The 16,713-nt window shown below is 41.7% G+C and overlaps 7 protein-coding genes across 7 annotated transcripts; 3 read left to right on the top strand and 4 right to left on the bottom strand.

Annotated features, from left to right (window-relative positions):
* Positions 1–340: 340 nt before the first annotated feature.
* On the top strand, positions 341–2,487 carry EAE97_003976 (uncharacterized protein; the record flags this gene model as incomplete). The annotated part of the gene is made up of 8 exons (XM_038874488.1): positions 341–632; positions 718–1,002; positions 1,062–1,266; positions 1,319–1,617; positions 1,675–1,786; positions 1,837–2,008; positions 2,090–2,257; positions 2,353–2,487. 8 exons carry the CDS (start codon positions 341–343, stop codon positions 2,485–2,487), a joined length of 1,668 nt encoding a protein of 555 aa, XP_038735097.1.
* A 285-nt stretch (positions 2,488–2,772) lies between these two features.
* Positions 2,773–3,602, bottom strand: EAE97_003975 (uncharacterized protein; the record flags this gene model as incomplete). The annotated part of the gene is made up of 2 exons (XM_038874487.1): positions 2,773–2,950; positions 3,007–3,602. 2 exons carry the CDS (start codon positions 3,600–3,602, stop codon positions 2,773–2,775), a joined length of 774 nt encoding a protein of 257 aa, XP_038735096.1.
* Positions 3,603–3,610: 8 nt separating this feature from the next.
* Positions 3,611–4,071, bottom strand: EAE97_003974 (uncharacterized protein; the record flags this gene model as incomplete). Its single annotated transcript, XM_038874486.1, has 3 exons — positions 3,611–3,818; positions 3,935–3,978; positions 4,039–4,071. 3 exons carry the CDS (start codon positions 4,069–4,071, stop codon positions 3,611–3,613), a joined length of 285 nt encoding a protein of 94 aa, XP_038735095.1.
* A 1,475-nt stretch (positions 4,072–5,546) lies between these two features.
* Positions 5,547–6,671, top strand: EAE97_003973 (uncharacterized protein; the record flags this gene model as incomplete). The annotated part of the gene is made up of 2 exons (XM_038874485.1): positions 5,547–6,054; positions 6,148–6,671. The coding sequence occupies 2 exons, from the start codon at positions 5,547–5,549 to the stop codon at positions 6,669–6,671; spliced, it is 1,032 nt and encodes a 343-aa protein (XP_038735094.1).
* Positions 6,672–6,901: 230 nt separating this feature from the next.
* Positions 6,902–8,188, bottom strand: EAE97_003972 (uncharacterized protein; the record flags this gene model as incomplete). Its single annotated transcript, XM_038874484.1, has 2 exons — positions 6,902–8,034; positions 8,116–8,188. 2 exons carry the CDS (start codon positions 8,186–8,188, stop codon positions 6,902–6,904), a joined length of 1,206 nt encoding a protein of 401 aa, XP_038735093.1.
* Positions 8,189–9,302: 1,114 nt separating this feature from the next.
* EAE97_003971 (uncharacterized protein) lies at positions 9,303–11,145 on the top strand (the record flags this gene model as incomplete). The annotated part of the gene is made up of 3 exons (XM_038874483.1): positions 9,303–9,326; positions 9,387–10,264; positions 10,317–11,145. 3 exons carry the CDS (start codon positions 9,303–9,305, stop codon positions 11,143–11,145), a joined length of 1,731 nt encoding a protein of 576 aa, XP_038735092.1.
* A 3,648-nt stretch (positions 11,146–14,793) lies between these two features.
* On the bottom strand, positions 14,794–16,266 carry EAE97_003970 (uncharacterized protein; the record flags this gene model as incomplete). The annotated part of the gene is made up of 2 exons (XM_038874482.1): positions 14,794–16,097; positions 16,152–16,266. 2 exons carry the CDS (start codon positions 16,264–16,266, stop codon positions 14,794–14,796), a joined length of 1,419 nt encoding a protein of 472 aa, XP_038735091.1.
* Between the last annotated feature and the right edge of the window lie 447 nt (positions 16,267–16,713).

Below are 16,713 nucleotides of genomic sequence, written 5' to 3'. Positions count from 1 at the left end.
ACCCGACAGTGTCTGTTTGAACACTGGCTGGGCAGAAAGAATCAAGACAAATATCGAGTACTAATTTGAATTCAACGATAGATATATATACTCTATCCTCCCCATTTAATTCACAAGTATACATATTTTTCTTGTCGAATTATTCCCAATTCTTGTATCGAGAAGTTGGTGAATATTCTCGCCCCTTCATCGGATCCAGATCAATAGCCGACGCTTAACTCCCCGGCTTCAAATAAATTGCCGATTTAATCGCATCAACGACATTTACTATTTCCTACAAAAACTTCTCTTCCTCCATCAATTACCCTTCAATTCCTTAATCTCTCCTCTATCTGTAAATATGTCTCTCTCCCGCCGTATTCTCACCACAACTCGCCTTCCGGGCCTCCGCATAACATCATCTATCCGTTGTCAGTGGGGTCAAAAATCACGAGATTGTCGACACTTTCAAAGCTATGCCCGACTTCTCGAAGCGCCTCGAAACCCATACAAAGATGAGGAAAACGTTAGCAAAGCACCAAAGATTGTCAGAGGCGCGAGTAAAGTATATAAGAATGCTGATGAGGCCGTTGCGGATATCAAGAGTGGATCGACGATTTTGAGTGCGGGGTTCGGATTGTGTGGAACAGCTGGTATGTTGTTCTTTTTTAAAGAGCATGATTTTTGAGCGTTAAGAAAGGAGATCTTCATAAGATGTGATTCTGATATGGAACATAGAAACAATTATCGAAGCGTTAGAAAGAAGAGGACCAGAAAGTCTTCATTCCCTAACCGCCGTTTCCAACAACGCTGGAGCATCGATACCAGGTGGTCTAGGCGCCTTGACACAATCCGGTCAAGTAAACCGTTTAATCTTAAGTTTCATCGGTAGCAACAAGGTTCTCGAGAAGAAATATCTCGAGGGAAAAATCGCTATTGAATTATGTCCCCAGGGAACTATTGCTGAGAGATTGAGGGCTGGTGGGGCTGGTATCCCGGCTTTCTATACGCCTACCGGTGTTAGTAAGTATTTGCTTGATCTTTGAGATGAGATGAAGAATATGTGTATTGACGATTTATAGGTACACTGTTACAGACGGGTGGTATTCCCACTAGACTGGGTCCCCCAGCAGAAGGCTCAAAAGAAAATACTGTCTTGGAGAAAGGACAAGTAAGAGAAACTAGAGAGTTTGACGGCAAGACTTATTCGATGGAAAAAGCTATCAAGGGAGATGTTGCGATTCTCCGAGCATGGAAAGTTGATGAAGTTGGAAACTGTCAATTCAGGTAATTCCTCGTGATCCAATGCGCAAGATATCATGATATTAATAAATTATAGATACACCACTAGAACATTCGGACCTATCATGGCCAAGGCTGCTAAAGTCGCTATCGTTGAAGCCGAAGAGATCGTACCAGTTGGATCGATTGCTCCAGCTGATGTTCATCTTCAAGGAATCTATATCGATCGTATTGTTCCAGCTACCGTTGCTAAGAAATTAGAATTGAAGAAGACTCGTGCACCAGAAGGTAAAGAAGATAGTTCGAATAAATCAGATGCAATTATCAGAAGGGATAGAATTGCCCGGAGAACTGCAAAGGAATTGAAGAATGGTTACTATGTCAACCTTGGTATTGGTATGTTTTGCTTCCACATTTTGAGTTGGGGGTTCGGTAATCGCTAACGTGGAGTAGGTATCCCAACTCTTGCACCTTCTTTCTTGTCTCCTGAAACAAAGGTGTGGATTCAATCCGAAAATGGTATTTTGGGAATGGGTGCATATCCAACCGAAGAAGAAGTTGATCCGTGAGTTTCTTCCATCTGTAAAATACCGGCAATAAACTAACATCTCCAAGCGATATCATCAACGCCGGTAAAGAAACCGTAACTCTCATCCCGGGTGCCTCTACTTTTGATAGCGCCGAATCCTTCGCTATGATCCGTGGTGGCCATATCGATGTCTCTGTTCTCGGAGCACTCCAAGTGGGAGCTAATGGCGATTTGGCAAACTACATGATTCCTGGAAAGGTAAGCTATTCCTCCAACCCTCCTTCACCCCCCCCCCCCCCCCATCTATGTGTATCAAAAACTAACAAACCAAACCCACAGATCTTCAAAGGAATGGGCGGAGCAATGGATCTCGTCTCCAACCCTGACGAAACTAAAATCGTCGTCGCAACAGAACATGTTGCAAAAGACGGAAGCGCAAAGATCGTTCAAGATTGCAGTTTACCTTTGACTGGAGCAAAGGTCGTCAGCACTATTATTACTGATTTGGTAAGCCTTCATATACCTCTAAAGTTTTTCTGTGCTTCATCAAGCGCTTGTTGAAATGATTTAATAAGTAAAAATACTAATACTCATATTTTTAGTGTGTATTCGAAGTCGACAGAATCAATGGCGGTCTCACATTAACCGAGTTGGCACCTGGTGTAGATGTTGAGGAGGTTAGACAAAAGACCGATGCTAAGTTCGAGGTTGCAAGTGATATTAAGAGTATGGAGTAAGATGTATATTGTGGATGAAAATGATTATAAGTTATGTAAAATCACGAATGTAAAATGTTAAAATGTTCAATGTAGTTTTACTTTGATGACTTGAATGGGTTTGTTAAGAACAGTGGAGTTAGATTGAATAGTGAAGATGCATATTTAACGAAGCTTGGGGTTCTTCTGATGCTCATCGAATGCAAAATCGAAATTCGATCTCTCTATCCAAACCGAGCCCCGACATTCCCGAGATTGAAGTATTCACATTTGGAACCCCTGCCATCTACCGTACCATCTAGTCCATTATACCTCAAACATATCCTCACCCTCCCAAGTAACACAAGTCGTAGATAACTCCGACCCACCAACCGTTCCCGCTTGAAACGACTTAAACCTCTCATCCACCGATAGGAAAAGTTCCCAATCGTTCGGATCGCGAACTCTAGCATTCTGAATCCCTTTAATATATAAATCATCTGCTCTAATATAGGTCAGCCAATGAATCTCGTTCTCACAACATGAAACAACCAAACATACCTCTGTCTTCTCATCTGATATGGCGTCAATGTACACGGAGCCGGAAGCACCCTATCACAACCCAATATCCTCGCTCCTCTCTTCAACGCCGGGATCAAATTTTGCAGAATCCTCGCTGCGTATTTATCAGACCAGTCATGTAACACATTACAAATAAGATACAAATCTGCCCCCTTTACAGGCTGCTTTTGAAAGAAATCATGCGCCATAAAACTCAATCTGTCCTGCAGATCATCAGGTATCGTCGTATCTCTAACTACTTCGAATTTATCCTGAACAATACACTTGAGCTTAGGAAGGAATCTCAGAAGCTCAATTCCAACTGTTTCTTTCGCACCACCGACATCTACCACAAGACCATTTGCAGTATCGCCCCACGAAAAACATTCCAAAGCGCGTTGCACACTCTCACTTGGTCTACTTTTCAAAAAAGCCATTGCTTTTCCCATTTGTTGCGAGCGTCTAGAATCTCTTGAAATATATTGCATCATAGGAACATCCGTTCCATTAACAAGTGCATAGCCCGATTCATTAGATTCCTGCGATCCAGGCCATTTGATCACAGCATCGACTAGACGAGTAGAAGCGGGTAACATTTCTTCGCTTACAAAACAATGAAATCAGAGACGGGAGGGACCTCGGCAAGGGCTTTGGAAGATGCCGTATGTGCGATTATTCCTGGAGATGGCTCGTAGAATATGTAGAAGGACATTGCGTGGCGAATCAGGCTGCGAGCGTTGGACTTGGGGATGGAACATGTTTGGGCGATTTCGGGGAAGGCAGATGTGCGGGTCGAGGGGAACGAATTAGCGCTGAGCTCAGGATTAGTTGTTTGTGGTTAAAGGTGTAGGAGAGAACATAATGAAGACAGCATGAGTCAATGGGCATTATTTGATGACGCTTAAGTAGGATGAAATATTGTTCTTACATCCCAAATCGTTGTAAAGCGGTCACACTTATCCAAGCATTTGGCTATGAAAACAGGGAGTCAGCTTGTATCTTTTCTGAGAAGACAATACTATGAAGACATACGGGAGGAATCAAAGATTCCACAGGTCCGAGCATAAGAGCAGTCAACTCATCCGATGCTTCAAGAACAGCAGTTCTAGAAGCTTGAATGTCTGGCGGGAGAGAGAGTCTGAGGGGAGAAGAGACATCAAAAGAAAGAGAGGGGATATTATTAGAAGCAAGATATTCATCAACTTTGCTGGTATGTTTTTGAATTGTCCCGACAAATTCTGCTATTCTGGTGGTTGGAGACACCTCGAGTGATCGTTTTACTTCTCCAAATCAATCTTAATATTTGTCTTGGAAAAGTAAATCTTTTAATACTGGTACATTGCTCAATGACGAAGAAATTATTCTCTTTAGAGCCCAGCATCACGTAATGTTGGAAAGTTCTCCTTTGTTGGCATATATCCATTATCAGTTCTAACTGCAGTAGAGGTTGGTAGACACTAACGCAACTCATCATGTGCAGTATCCCCACTACAAATGGAAACAACTCCGATGTTTCTCTTTTCTTGCGGTATCGCCAGAGAAAGATCGAATATGGAATTCTTTATCCTCAATGTGTGTCCCTGGCAAGAATGCAGAGTATATTTGCTGTAATGAAAATTATCCCAAAATCGAGCGACGCTGATGTCCTGGTGCTGATCTGATGTTCAGAAAAGAATATTCAGATCTTACTCGGTACCGGAAGATAGTTGTTGGAACAAATCATTATGATGCAAATATTCCTTCATACATTGAAAACTCCCAACAGATAAATAAGATGAACAATTTGCAAATAAAAAGAGAGAGATTTGGAGAGATGTCCAAGATTGCCAGATAGGTATAACGAAGTCCATTCTATCGAGACTCATCACTTCCTTCTGATCGCGAACGAATTCTCTTAAATTTTCAAAGTTTCATCTGTATCCGAAGATCGAGACTTGGAAGCAAACTTGGATGAGAAACCGGGACTGGTCTTTCTGATTATCGAGGCGGTTGAAGCAAAGGTTAGAAGAAGAGATACACATTCTTCACTAGCCAAATAAGAAAACAACAAAAACGAATGCAACATTCAATATTAAACTCTTTTTATCCTCGTACTCAAGTAATCTGTCGAAAATGACATTTAAAAACACATCTGAGAATCGGGTTGCGAGAATTGGAGGTCAAAAAGCGAAAGATGTAAAGATGCACCAGTAGCTTTACTAGGTGTAAGAGATAAGCTGTGAATTACAATGACCATTTGATACTGTCCATGGAGATACAATCTCTAACAGCGTGGAAGAATATATACCAGAGATATCACCACACATGCAAAGGAACTTGTAGAATATTGATACTTTAGACCAACGAAACCCACCAGGACGGACTATAAAAATCCCAAGCGGACCAAGCGGCCGCAATCTACCCTCATCCCCGCATCTCCATAATAATTTCCATCTCCAGCTTGTGAACTTTCCTCCCCTCGAATACTCAATTCTCAATTCGCAATCCTCCTCTTTTCCCGCCCAATCGCACAAATATATACATATATATATAAATCCGCCATGGGCAAAAACAAGCGCCTCAAATCCTCCTCCAAGAAAATCAAAGGAGGCCGCGGACCCGGAAAACCCAAAGCAGCCGGAATATCGAAACCCAGCTCCAAGATCCCCAAACCCTCTGGCGTGCCCACGAAAAAACACAAACAAACCCATCACACTGTTCCTATAATCCCGTTTTCCTCTCGCGATTCCATCCTGCTCATTGGCGATGGAGATCTCTCATTTGCGCGCTCCTTAATCACCCATCACGAAGTAAAAAAGTTAACGGCTACGGTTTTCGAATCTTCACTGCAGATACTGCAGGAGAAATATCCGCATGTTGGAGAGAATATCAAGGAGATTGAAGAGGGGGGAGGAATTGTGAAATATGGGGTTGATGCGACGAAGATGCGGGCGTGGACGAATGCGAAAGGAGGGAGGGGAGATGGGGTGATGGATCGGATTATTTTTAATTTTCCGCATGTGGGTGGGAAGAGTACGGATGTGAATCGTCAGGTTAGGTATAATCAAGGTTCGTTTTTCTTTTCTTTTGCCCTTCTTCGGTTCATTTATCAAGAGGAAAATGCGCTTTCGTTTCCGTAAGAAATATTAACGCATCCTCCAGAACTTCTCGCATCTTTCCTCGCGCGTGCAATCCCCTCTCTCTCTCCTACAAAAGGCTCTTCTATAATCATTACACTCTTCGAAGGCGAACCGTACACATTGTGGAATATACGCGATCTAGGTCGACATGCTGGATTGGAAGTGGAGCGGAGTTTTAAGTTTCAGGCGGGAGCGTATCCGGGGTATAAACATGCGCGGACGATGGGCGTTGTGAAGGGAGGAGGGGGGTGGAAGGGAGAGGAGAGGAGTAGCAGGAGTTTTGTGTTTGTGAGGAAGGGAGAAGGGGTGAAGCAGGGGGTTGGGAAGAAGAAGAAGGATGAGAGTAGTGATGATGAGAGTGAGGTGGAAGGCGAAGATGAGGATATGGATGAAGATTTTGAAGCGGATGATGGGGAGTTTGAGAAGGGGATCGAAAGAGATGACGACAGTGGATCGGATGATGAAGAAGATGAGGAGGATGGTATCAATGGTGTTAGCAGGGACGAAGATGAACCTCTAAACCAAGATTGGACCGAGACGAGATGAAACGGCACCAACAACCCAAGAGAAGAAGATTTCTAGGCAACACAAAAAGATTTCGAGAAGACGCTAATCCTCCACACGATCGGCGAAAACACTGTAATTCATTATGCGTAGTTGGCTATTTGCCATACTATGATATCATCTATTTGTACATTTACCTTGAAAATCCTCCGATATAACGCCATATCCGCCAATTTTTGAAGTCATCGACTTTTCTTCGCATTTACCAAAATCTAGAGTTCAATGACGTCCAGAGGGAATGATACTTGTTGTGCCATCACTGGACCATTCATAAGAATCTCTCCACCCGACTTCAGCAACCCTTCACCAAGAGTACCTTCAGGATGTAAAGCATACATTGGTGCTTCCATCGTATCTCCATCAAACAAAACCATATTTTGAATTGGTTGTTGTCGATGACCAAGCACATTAATAACATCTTGTGCAAGTTGACCACCAAGGACCGCTGTAACAGGAGCTATCTCGCTACCAAGATTTTGAAGAAAACTTCGTAGGACTTCCGAACGTAGTGTTTCAACAGGAAGACCTAGAGCTGTATGCTTTTTATGAGCCAAGACGGTAAATAGTTGAAGATCTTCTTTGGTTGACGGTAATCGACCATTTTGAAGTTGAACAAATTCCCATAATGCTCGTAGACATGTTAGAATTGGAGTAACTGCCTTTAAACGACGTCTGCTTTTGAGATATTCAGCAGGTAATGTTGCAGCATCACTAGCCAAAAACCAAGTCGAATAAAACTCTCTCTTTGTAACAACCTCCATAGATTTTCCATTTTCCTTCTTCGTCTTGACATCAATGACACTGCGAGTTCGTGTTTCCGGTTGCAGAAGTGTAGGTCTATTACTTCGTTCTCTCTCCACCACATAATCATGTTGAATCAAATCCGAGAAAATAAAGCCATAGAATCCATGAACCCCCGCTGCATAAAAAGGTTTATGATTTAACCTCGTAGCCGTATTAATGATATTCAAACTTTCCGGGTCTAAATCCGTCGCAATCACAATATCAAACCCCCCAAAGTATTGTGGTCCTTTGCTTCTGATGTCATCTTTATCCACAATCACATTTACTCTCGGATTCAATTTTCGCATCTGGGGAGCAGCGGCTTCGGCACGGTTTGTCCCAATATCAGCTTCGGAGATGAAAAATTGAGCACCTAGATCGGCGGGGGTAACGATTGCATGATCGCAGATGGTCAGGGAGTGGATTCCAGCCAAGACGAGATTTTTGGCTATTTCGTTGGAGAGGGCTCTCATGGTTATGAGGAGGATGTTGGCCGAACGGATTTTTTCTTGGGCTTTCACTCCCCAGAGTCGGATTTGTCGATCATACAGAGCAATTTCGTCTTCGAGAGATTGAATGTTAGTTTTTTTTACTCTTTGTTGTTTTATTGTTTGCTAGGAGGGGGAGAGAAGAGAGGACTTACCGGCGCTGATACCTGCTGAAGTCATAATGGGCACGACGTTAGGATTTGGTACTTCCATTGAAGGGAGATCCATTTGTGGATATTGTCGAATTGAATTGTGAGAATGGGTATCGATTGTTGGTTGTAAAATTGAAAAGGCGGGAGAAGCTGGAGAAGTAAATTCTTGAACTTGATTTCGTAGGTAAAGGTAGGTAGGTAGGTAGGTCGGAAGGAGGTAGGTAACCTTATGGTTTGATGATAAGTAACCTTAAAGCTTAATCTTTTGCTATCTTAGCGTGACTTTTGAGTTGTGAGGCTGAGATTGTGCCTTGTTTTTTGATTGATTCATGAAGAAGAGAAGATATACTTTTTGATATTGAAGTCTGCGATGACTTGTATTGGATTATTGTTCAAAACACAACCATAAATTGAATATAGGAATCTTTACAGATTTTGATTGATATTCACATTGCCATCCATCCATCCATCCATCCATCCATCCATACATCCATCCATACATCCATACATCCATCCATACATCCATACATCCATCCATACATCCATACATAGCTCAGCCAGCTTACCTACCTACTTATTACCCAGTTCTTTGTCCAATGATGTTCCTATCTAATCTTCTCTAGTCCTAGTTCTCTGTAATCCGAATCAACCCCACAAAGCTCCATAGGAATTTCTGCTATGATCACTCACCACTTACTACCACTTACCACTTACCACTTACCACTTACCACTTACCACTTACCACTTACCACTTACCACTTACCACTTACCACCATTCACCACCAATTCTTGACCTCACTTATACATATCTCACACCTCACATTGCGCATTTCACACCTCACTCATCACCCATCACTCCTTACTACACCTCACTCCTTACTCCTTACACCTCAGACCTCAAGGGTTCACCAAACCACGTCTTCTTACTACAACACCGTCACCCAATCGATCAAAATATTTCAATATCCACTCGCACACACCTACCCAGTACATACATATCCATCCATACACACATACATTCAACATCCACCATCCGATCCATAAACTTCTTATTAAAGAAACATCTTATATTTTATACAAATAATTTCTCTCCCCACTTCCTTTATCAATCCACTCAAGAACATTCATATTGATTCTCTCCGCATTCGCCTCGCTATTAGCTTACAAAGATTCAATTCAATCCAATCCCTATGTCAAGGCGTCTCTTTTCAATGGTACATTCATATTCTTAATATTCGACGTATGATCAATCCCACTAATTAATTTGATTAAAGTCGGGGAACTTTGATGATCCACCGAGTCATTCATCTACAGATTCTCCCACCGAAACCGCAGAAAGATTAGTTCAAGAAATTCTAGAGCGCGGTCCTAATTCGAATAATACGATAAGTCCATCGGGTGAACTTTACAGAGCAATAGGTCGATATACTGAAGCACGAAGAGCCGAAGCCGAAGACGTTAGAAATATGTCATCATCAGAACGTAGGGTCGAGAGGCAACATAGATTAGGAGGGAGACGTTCAACATTAAATCATGGATCGAGTCGAGAGGAATTTGATGAAAATGAAAGGGAAAGGGATATAAATTCACGAAGAGCCGAAGTTACAAGAAGACGAGATGCACCCAGACCTATTCCTCCACTACTTGGTCGTCGAAGACCTCGCCTCCTACAATCCGATCGATATATGGAACCACAACGTGCTTCCGTCGAAGGCAATCTCTTAAATTCTTTATCCGAAGATGTGAGACAATTAGAAGCCGCAAGTTTGAACCTTCGAACTTTATTAGCGACTCCTATCGGTTCTAGGTTACCGTCACCCGATCATGTCACCGAGGGAGAATTCGGTCGTCGAACCAAGAGAAGAAAGTTGGATCAAGATAATAAAGGAGAATCGTGGCAAGGTTTCAAATATGGAAAATATGGTCAAGTCGAACCTGGTACTTTACAAATGGAAATTGTTAGTTGTGATGGAGGACTCTTTCAAAGTTGTCCAGAAGGAGAATATGGTTCAGATAATGTTTTGAAAGATGATAATACCGTTTACTGTACTAAAAGTAATCGCTGTAATATTGTCTTGAAACATCAAGGGGAAACTACATTTTCTCTTTCAGAAATAGTTATCAAGGCACCTCATAAAGGATACACAGCCCCGTTAGTATTTTATTATCTGTTTTCAAGATGCGCAATACTAATCAAAATTTAGAGTTCAAGAAGGTATGGTATTTGTTTCCGGAACATCGAACGATCTCCTTACTCGTACTGCGCAATATCAAATTCAATATTCTTCCCCATCCCGAGAAAGGCCACCTGTTTCTATAATGTCTATTCGTCATAATGATGATGGTACTAGAAGTATGACAACTGCTCAAGCTCGTGCTGGGCGTCTTGTTCAATTGGGTGCTCAAGATCCTGAATGCGATTTAAATACTCCATATATTCCACCAACAGCCCAAATTCCATCCGATTTTACCAATATTACATCACCATATCAAGTCACTATGGAATGTAGTAGTGATTGTTCTGATAATGAAGATCAACCTCGAAGGAATCGTCGAGCAGCTTATAGAATGAGAGTATCAAGAGATATTCCAGATGATCTTCGACTCCCGGAAGAAAGTACTGATGATGAAGATGAATTCCCTCCACCAGGTTACAGACTTTCAGATGATGGCACTCATTACTATTACGATGCATCATATTCTGCAAGAGTCTCAAGAAATAGACCACAATTGGAAAGGAGGGAAACAGCTAGTAATATTACATTAGCAGAAGCGGCAGAAGCATCTCAAATCGCAACACAAGAAGCAGTCGCAGCTGTAGGAGGTGAACTTATGGTTCCTCATGCCAAATTCTTCATTGAGAGGGATAAGAGTAAGTGTACTATCAAATTTAGTACACCAATTAGTGGGAAATACATCCTCTTGAAATTGTGGAGTCCAGATGGGAGGAGTGATGGGAATATCGATATCCAGAGTGTGGTGGTGAAGGGATTCGCAGGACCGAGAATGTTTCCAAAAGTGGATTTGATGTAGGTGTTGGATTCAAGCTTTAGACTTGTGCTGGATGGAAAAGAGGTCATGATAACTGGGAAAGGAAATTAGGGTCTAGGATTGTGATCACGATTGGGATTTAGAAGCATGGTACTTGGAGCATATGCATGGATAGTTGGTAGGTACATGGTTCGGGGAATTAGGTCGGAGAGAGCAGGGAGGAAGGGGTTATAGGAATGTATATTTAATGAGAATATATGCTGGTACATATATATATTATATGTATTGAAAAATGCATGTGGTTTTGGAAATGCGAGTCCTACATATGAGGAATTGGAATTCTTATCTGATGGGCATGTGATGGAACTTGCGATGTTGTGAATGTGAATGTGAATTTGGATGTGTAAAGAGAGATAAATGCCGAGGAGGAAAGGGAGGATTGGATAGCTCGTTCTTATTCACGGGTAAGTCCTAGGTATCACGATTATAGTATTGGATCTTGAATGGTTGTGTTTGGGAGAGGGAGAGTGAAGGAGGATATGCTTCTGTTTGTGTTTTGGGACAGGCGGGGAGGCGGGGAGGCGCGTAGATGCGGGATGGAGAGTGGAGAGTAGAGAGTATGCATGGGGATTTTGGATGGGGATTATTATGGATCTTTGTATTGTTTATTGTGTTTGTTTGGGGGGATTAGAGTAGGGTAGGGTAGAGAGGATAGATTGATGTAGATGGAGGTGGAGGGGGTAATTAGCTCGAACTTTGACGGAGGAGGTTTATGTTGGAGATTTTTAAGTATAGTGATGAAGGTTGATGATGAGACTTCGACGACAATGATTTAAAAGGAGTTAATGATAGTAAGTGTCTTTTGCGACTGTGATGATAATCGGGTGAATGATCTTGGATCTTTTGTGTTGGGGAGGAAAAGGGGGATAGGAGTGAGGAGGAAATTATGAGGGCTATGAAATGGAAGTGGAAATGAATGTCTTGGGTAAGTGTATCATTCATGGATTGCTGTATGCCGAAATTATGGGATAATGAATTAGGGTTTGTGATGGCGAGGAGATGGGTGTTTTTGTGGATGGACCTTGGGGGAATGGTGATGTGATTGTGGGATGTGAGATGTGGGTTGATTGGGAATTGATTGATTGATTGGAGTGTGGGCTTGGAAACACTGGGTTCGGTAAAAGGAGGGATAGTGTAAAGATTTCTTAGGATTCACTGTTTCGTTGGTTAACGCTCTGGTTTCTTCTTTCTCACGCAGGCTTTTATTTGGGTTTGCGGTTTGTTTAGTTTTTGGATTGTAAACGCATATAAACCTTGGATACCTTGAGATGTTTTTCAGATATCAAATATGTGGACGTAGGCGATGAAGGACTTATGGGGGTGTGAGATTGACTAGCTGGTTCGTGTTTCTCTGTTTGGGGATATGTATAATTGGGGGTATCCTTAAGAAGAATATAGGGATGGTAAAAAACTATTTAAATCAGATGATAGAGAGTTGTGGTGATAGTAGTGGTATGTATATAGGATATTGACAACAAAGAGGTGTAGATGATAATCAGAAATAGGTTGCGAAATATGAGAGCTCACTGGTTTTTACGTCAAAAAGTGGAAAGGGAAGCAAGCGATGGTGGTTTGAGATTAGTTGAAATGGATATGGATTCGAAAAGGAGATTGCGGATTCATAGACTGGGTTGCCAAAATCTTCTAATCGTTTTTGTTGAGGGTTTGGGGGAATGAAGTGGACGTTTATATACTTGTAGAGTCGGAAAATGTAAAGAGCTAATTTGTGGGGGGAGAGCGGTAACGTTGGGGCAGTGAATGTCTGGGAATTGGTGAGGATTTCAAAGTGGATAGGGAAGGAGATGAAGATATCGGGCATGGAAATCGTATACTGGTGAATTTAAATGGATTATTCCAGATACCCCTCCTCGACAACGCTCGCTAATTTCACCCTCGCTAAACTTCATTTCTTGGTATTACAACTTCAGCTTCACCTGTTTCGATAACGGTAACGAACCGCAGAATCGCCAATTTCCATCTGGGCATGCGGCTCAAAGTTTTGGATAAAATTCTTGAAGCTATAGCTTAGACTGATCTGGGCTTTATTTTGGCTTTCGAGCAAAAAGAAGAGGGGGAGGGAGGGGAAATCAGGATTGGAGGATTAGAGGATGCGAGGTAGAGTGTCTGGTAGTCGAAGTAGTTAATGGCAATAAAAGAGGTTTGATCAATAGAAATAATAATAAATTCCAAAAAGGAAATTCATGGGCTGTTCTTCTGGATGAATGCAAGGCGAGATTAGATGTATATTGCGTCCATGAAAAAATTCAAGAGTGCAAGACGGGAGTTTATATAATTATCTATATCAAAAGATTGATTGTGGGCCTTAAGCAAAGATGCTAACGTAAAATGAATATGACACTTCGAGAATGGGGTGAATTAGATCTTATTCAGCTGCTATGAATGATTCAGTCACGTCGTGCGTTCTCTGTGCTAGAGTTTTCAACCTATCTGGTGTATATAAACGCTTAGATGTGGATGTAATTTCTATTATGTAGTGAGAACAAAATATTCTTGAACAGATTACAGGTTTCGAGACCGAAGTTGAGCTATGCTGATTTATACGGTAAAGTTGAATTTTTGATTGATTGGATGGGAGTGAGGATTGTACTCGGACTCTTGTTATCTCACTGTTTTTGCTGTCATTTATTTGGAACGACAGAATATAGGTGTGGATAAGAAATGACAGTAAAAGAAGCAAATAACGAGAAAACATTTGTAGATGTGAGTTCGAGAGCAGAAAGAAGTCAGCGGGAGTACTTTATTTTAAGAAGCTCCTAATGATAGCAAGGCTCATGAGATCAAAAAAATAATGGGAATTTAAAAGGGACCAGTATAATGTTCCTGTCGTAGCCATTGCGTGTTAAATTTCACAAAATCAACAATGAGATAGAGTATGAAGCCTCGGAGGAACTGAGAGGAAAATGCCCATATGCCATTCAGCCATGTATTCATTGCTGCTTGCATTGTTTGCTGAGAGGTAGAAAACGGGATTGTCGGCTATAGATTGATATATGAGAAGATTGAAGGCTCTGAAGCTACGGCGTCTAGATGGAGGGGAGTATGAGTCTAACGCTATAAAATACACTATCATCTAATCACTTTATTGACTTGTTGTCATTTAATCACAACGCTATATAAACTTCCAAACTTTTACTCAAACAATTCTTCTTCATGGTCACTACGCTATACACTTACTTGAAGCAGCCGGTGAAGGAACATGCAATATCGTGTTCGAGATTTATGCTTGCCGAAGAACTATTAGGATTTGATGCTGATAGGTTAGACGCTTCATTATTATTTTAAAACGCTCATGAAAAGCCGAATTCTCAATTCCATAAGTAATTCTTTCATTTACTTGTATTACCAGCGAAAGTCTTGAAAACTCATCCTTCTAATATTCAACTTAAGGAAATAGTGATAATAGGTTCTTAGAGACTTTATGCAATAAGCGACACTAAGCGACAATGACAGTAATCATGAGCTTGGAATCACTGACAACCAGATTCACTCAAAAATAAATTTATCATCAAGAACCATGATCGATGATAAACCATTCTAGTGCATAAATTTTGGGCGTAGAAATAATGATATCGACAATCTGTAAGCTAATGAATGCTGGCGTACGCATCTCTATATAATATATCTATCAACAATTTCTTCTTCCACTTCATCATCAAGTGCGTCTCCAGCCTTGACCGGCGTATAAAGGTGTCTCTCCTTGTTTGAGTTCCTCCAGGTCAAGTATGACCTCAAAAATAGCGCTAATATAGCACACAAACCCATCAATGCTGCGCTGGCCCCTAAGCCTCTTGGGTGTGCAGGTTCGTCCTCGGCTCTCCACCACGGCTTTACTCCGGCGGGAGAAAATATAACTGACAGTTGTGCCGCCCCCACAAGTACCGCGAGGAGAATTCCTCGCCCAAAAGCCGATTGTTCACTTCCTAATGCCCAGGAAAGAATCATCGTCATCGCGCCGTAGGATCCTACGCAAGCTGGAAAAATGGCAAAGAAAGACCACCAGATATTCCAGTCAAGAATGGCAACCAAGGACATGATGGCAAAGCCTGTTGCAGAAAGAAGGCCACAAGCAAAAACGAAGGAACCTCGAACTTGCTTTTTATCGGACTTCCTCGCTAGAATGAAGATTGTAATTATGGAAACAAGATATGGAATTATGGTAAGGAGATTGAAGATTAAGTGTGATGATGGAGCCAAGTCTGAAATCACGGTGAAGAAAAAGTAAGGCATGGAGACAAAAGATATTCGATGGTGTACAGCGAGATAACAAGGTGCTGGTGCAGTTGCCAAGTTGGTACAAATGAACATTATAGCGAAGATAATGTTTTTTGGGTCAAAAAGATCCTTGAATTTTGACTTCCAGCTGGTCGAGTCAAGAGAGTTCATGAATTTTGTAGGAAAGCTATCCTCGATGGAAATGGGAAATTTTAACCATAACATAGCGACGACGATGATACCGAGTATACCATCAATAGCGGAGATAGCTTGCCAACTCAGAATAGACGTATCTTTCATGAAACTGACCAAAGCTGAAAGAAGTGGTCCAGCCACCACAATCTCAGCAGGAGATACGGCAACAAAAATTGCAACAATAGTAGTTAATTTGCTCCTAGGAAATTGTGAAATTGACAGCAACAATGATCCAGGAAAGATCGCGCCACCTATCCCAAGCATTGAGCGTATAGTGAGTAGGACTTCCGTAGAGGAAGCCCCGATCTGTGCTAACACTAGCAATGTTTGAAGACTCACGACTATGAGAATCATCTTGTGAATATTGATATTTGATATCTGCCATAGTAGTAGCAACCAAGCGAATGCAAAAAGTACGAATTTGGTATCCGTGTATAATTCTTCGGAATCGATTTGCGCTAATTTGAAGTCGGTTGAGAGGCCAGCGGTGCGGGCTTGTCCAATAACTATTACTCGTTAGTTGTTGTTCATCAGGAGCAAGTGGGAATTCTATAGCTTACAGAAGTCATCGAGTTGCCACCATATGTAGGGAAGGAGAAGATAGATGGTAGAGCTTGGACGGGAGATGTACGTTGAGGAGCTCCCGCTCTTTTCCAGGTCTTCTGGGAGTATCATTATCAATTTTCTGAGAGTTCGAACATTTGCTGTGGATAATGTGAAGTGAAACGACTAAATGGATAGATAAAGGTTGCCGTTAGTATCTGATGAAGATCACAGGATATTGTCATTCAGAGGTGTCCTCACGATTAGACTAAGAATGGGATTTTGTTAAGTTATGGAAAAGATTAGAGGGAATCGATAATCCGCTGAATCACGAGTACATTAGCTGCGAGATCTGAAATCAATACAAGTCACAAAAATTTCGCAATTTTGACTCTCATGATAGCTCAAAATCCCTTCGTAAGACCTAATGCATATCGTGGCAGGAAAGGCGACCCGCAATTGTTCGTTAACGGCAAGTTGTAACGAATTCATGGGCCCACTTCTGACCCCCGCATTACAGCACATACAGTAGTACATTCTAAGCGTATATTTTGGAGGGGCAAATGTCTCTTATCAGTA

Source organism: Botrytis byssoidea (genome assembly GCF_014898295.1).
Source record: "Botrytis byssoidea strain MUCL 94 chromosome Unknown BBYS_006, whole genome shotgun sequence".
NCBI lineage: Eukaryota > Fungi > Ascomycota > Leotiomycetes > Helotiales > Sclerotiniaceae > Botrytis > Botrytis byssoidea.
Note: the sequence above shows the minus strand (reverse complement) of the source record. Positions and strands in the feature narration are given on the sequence as shown.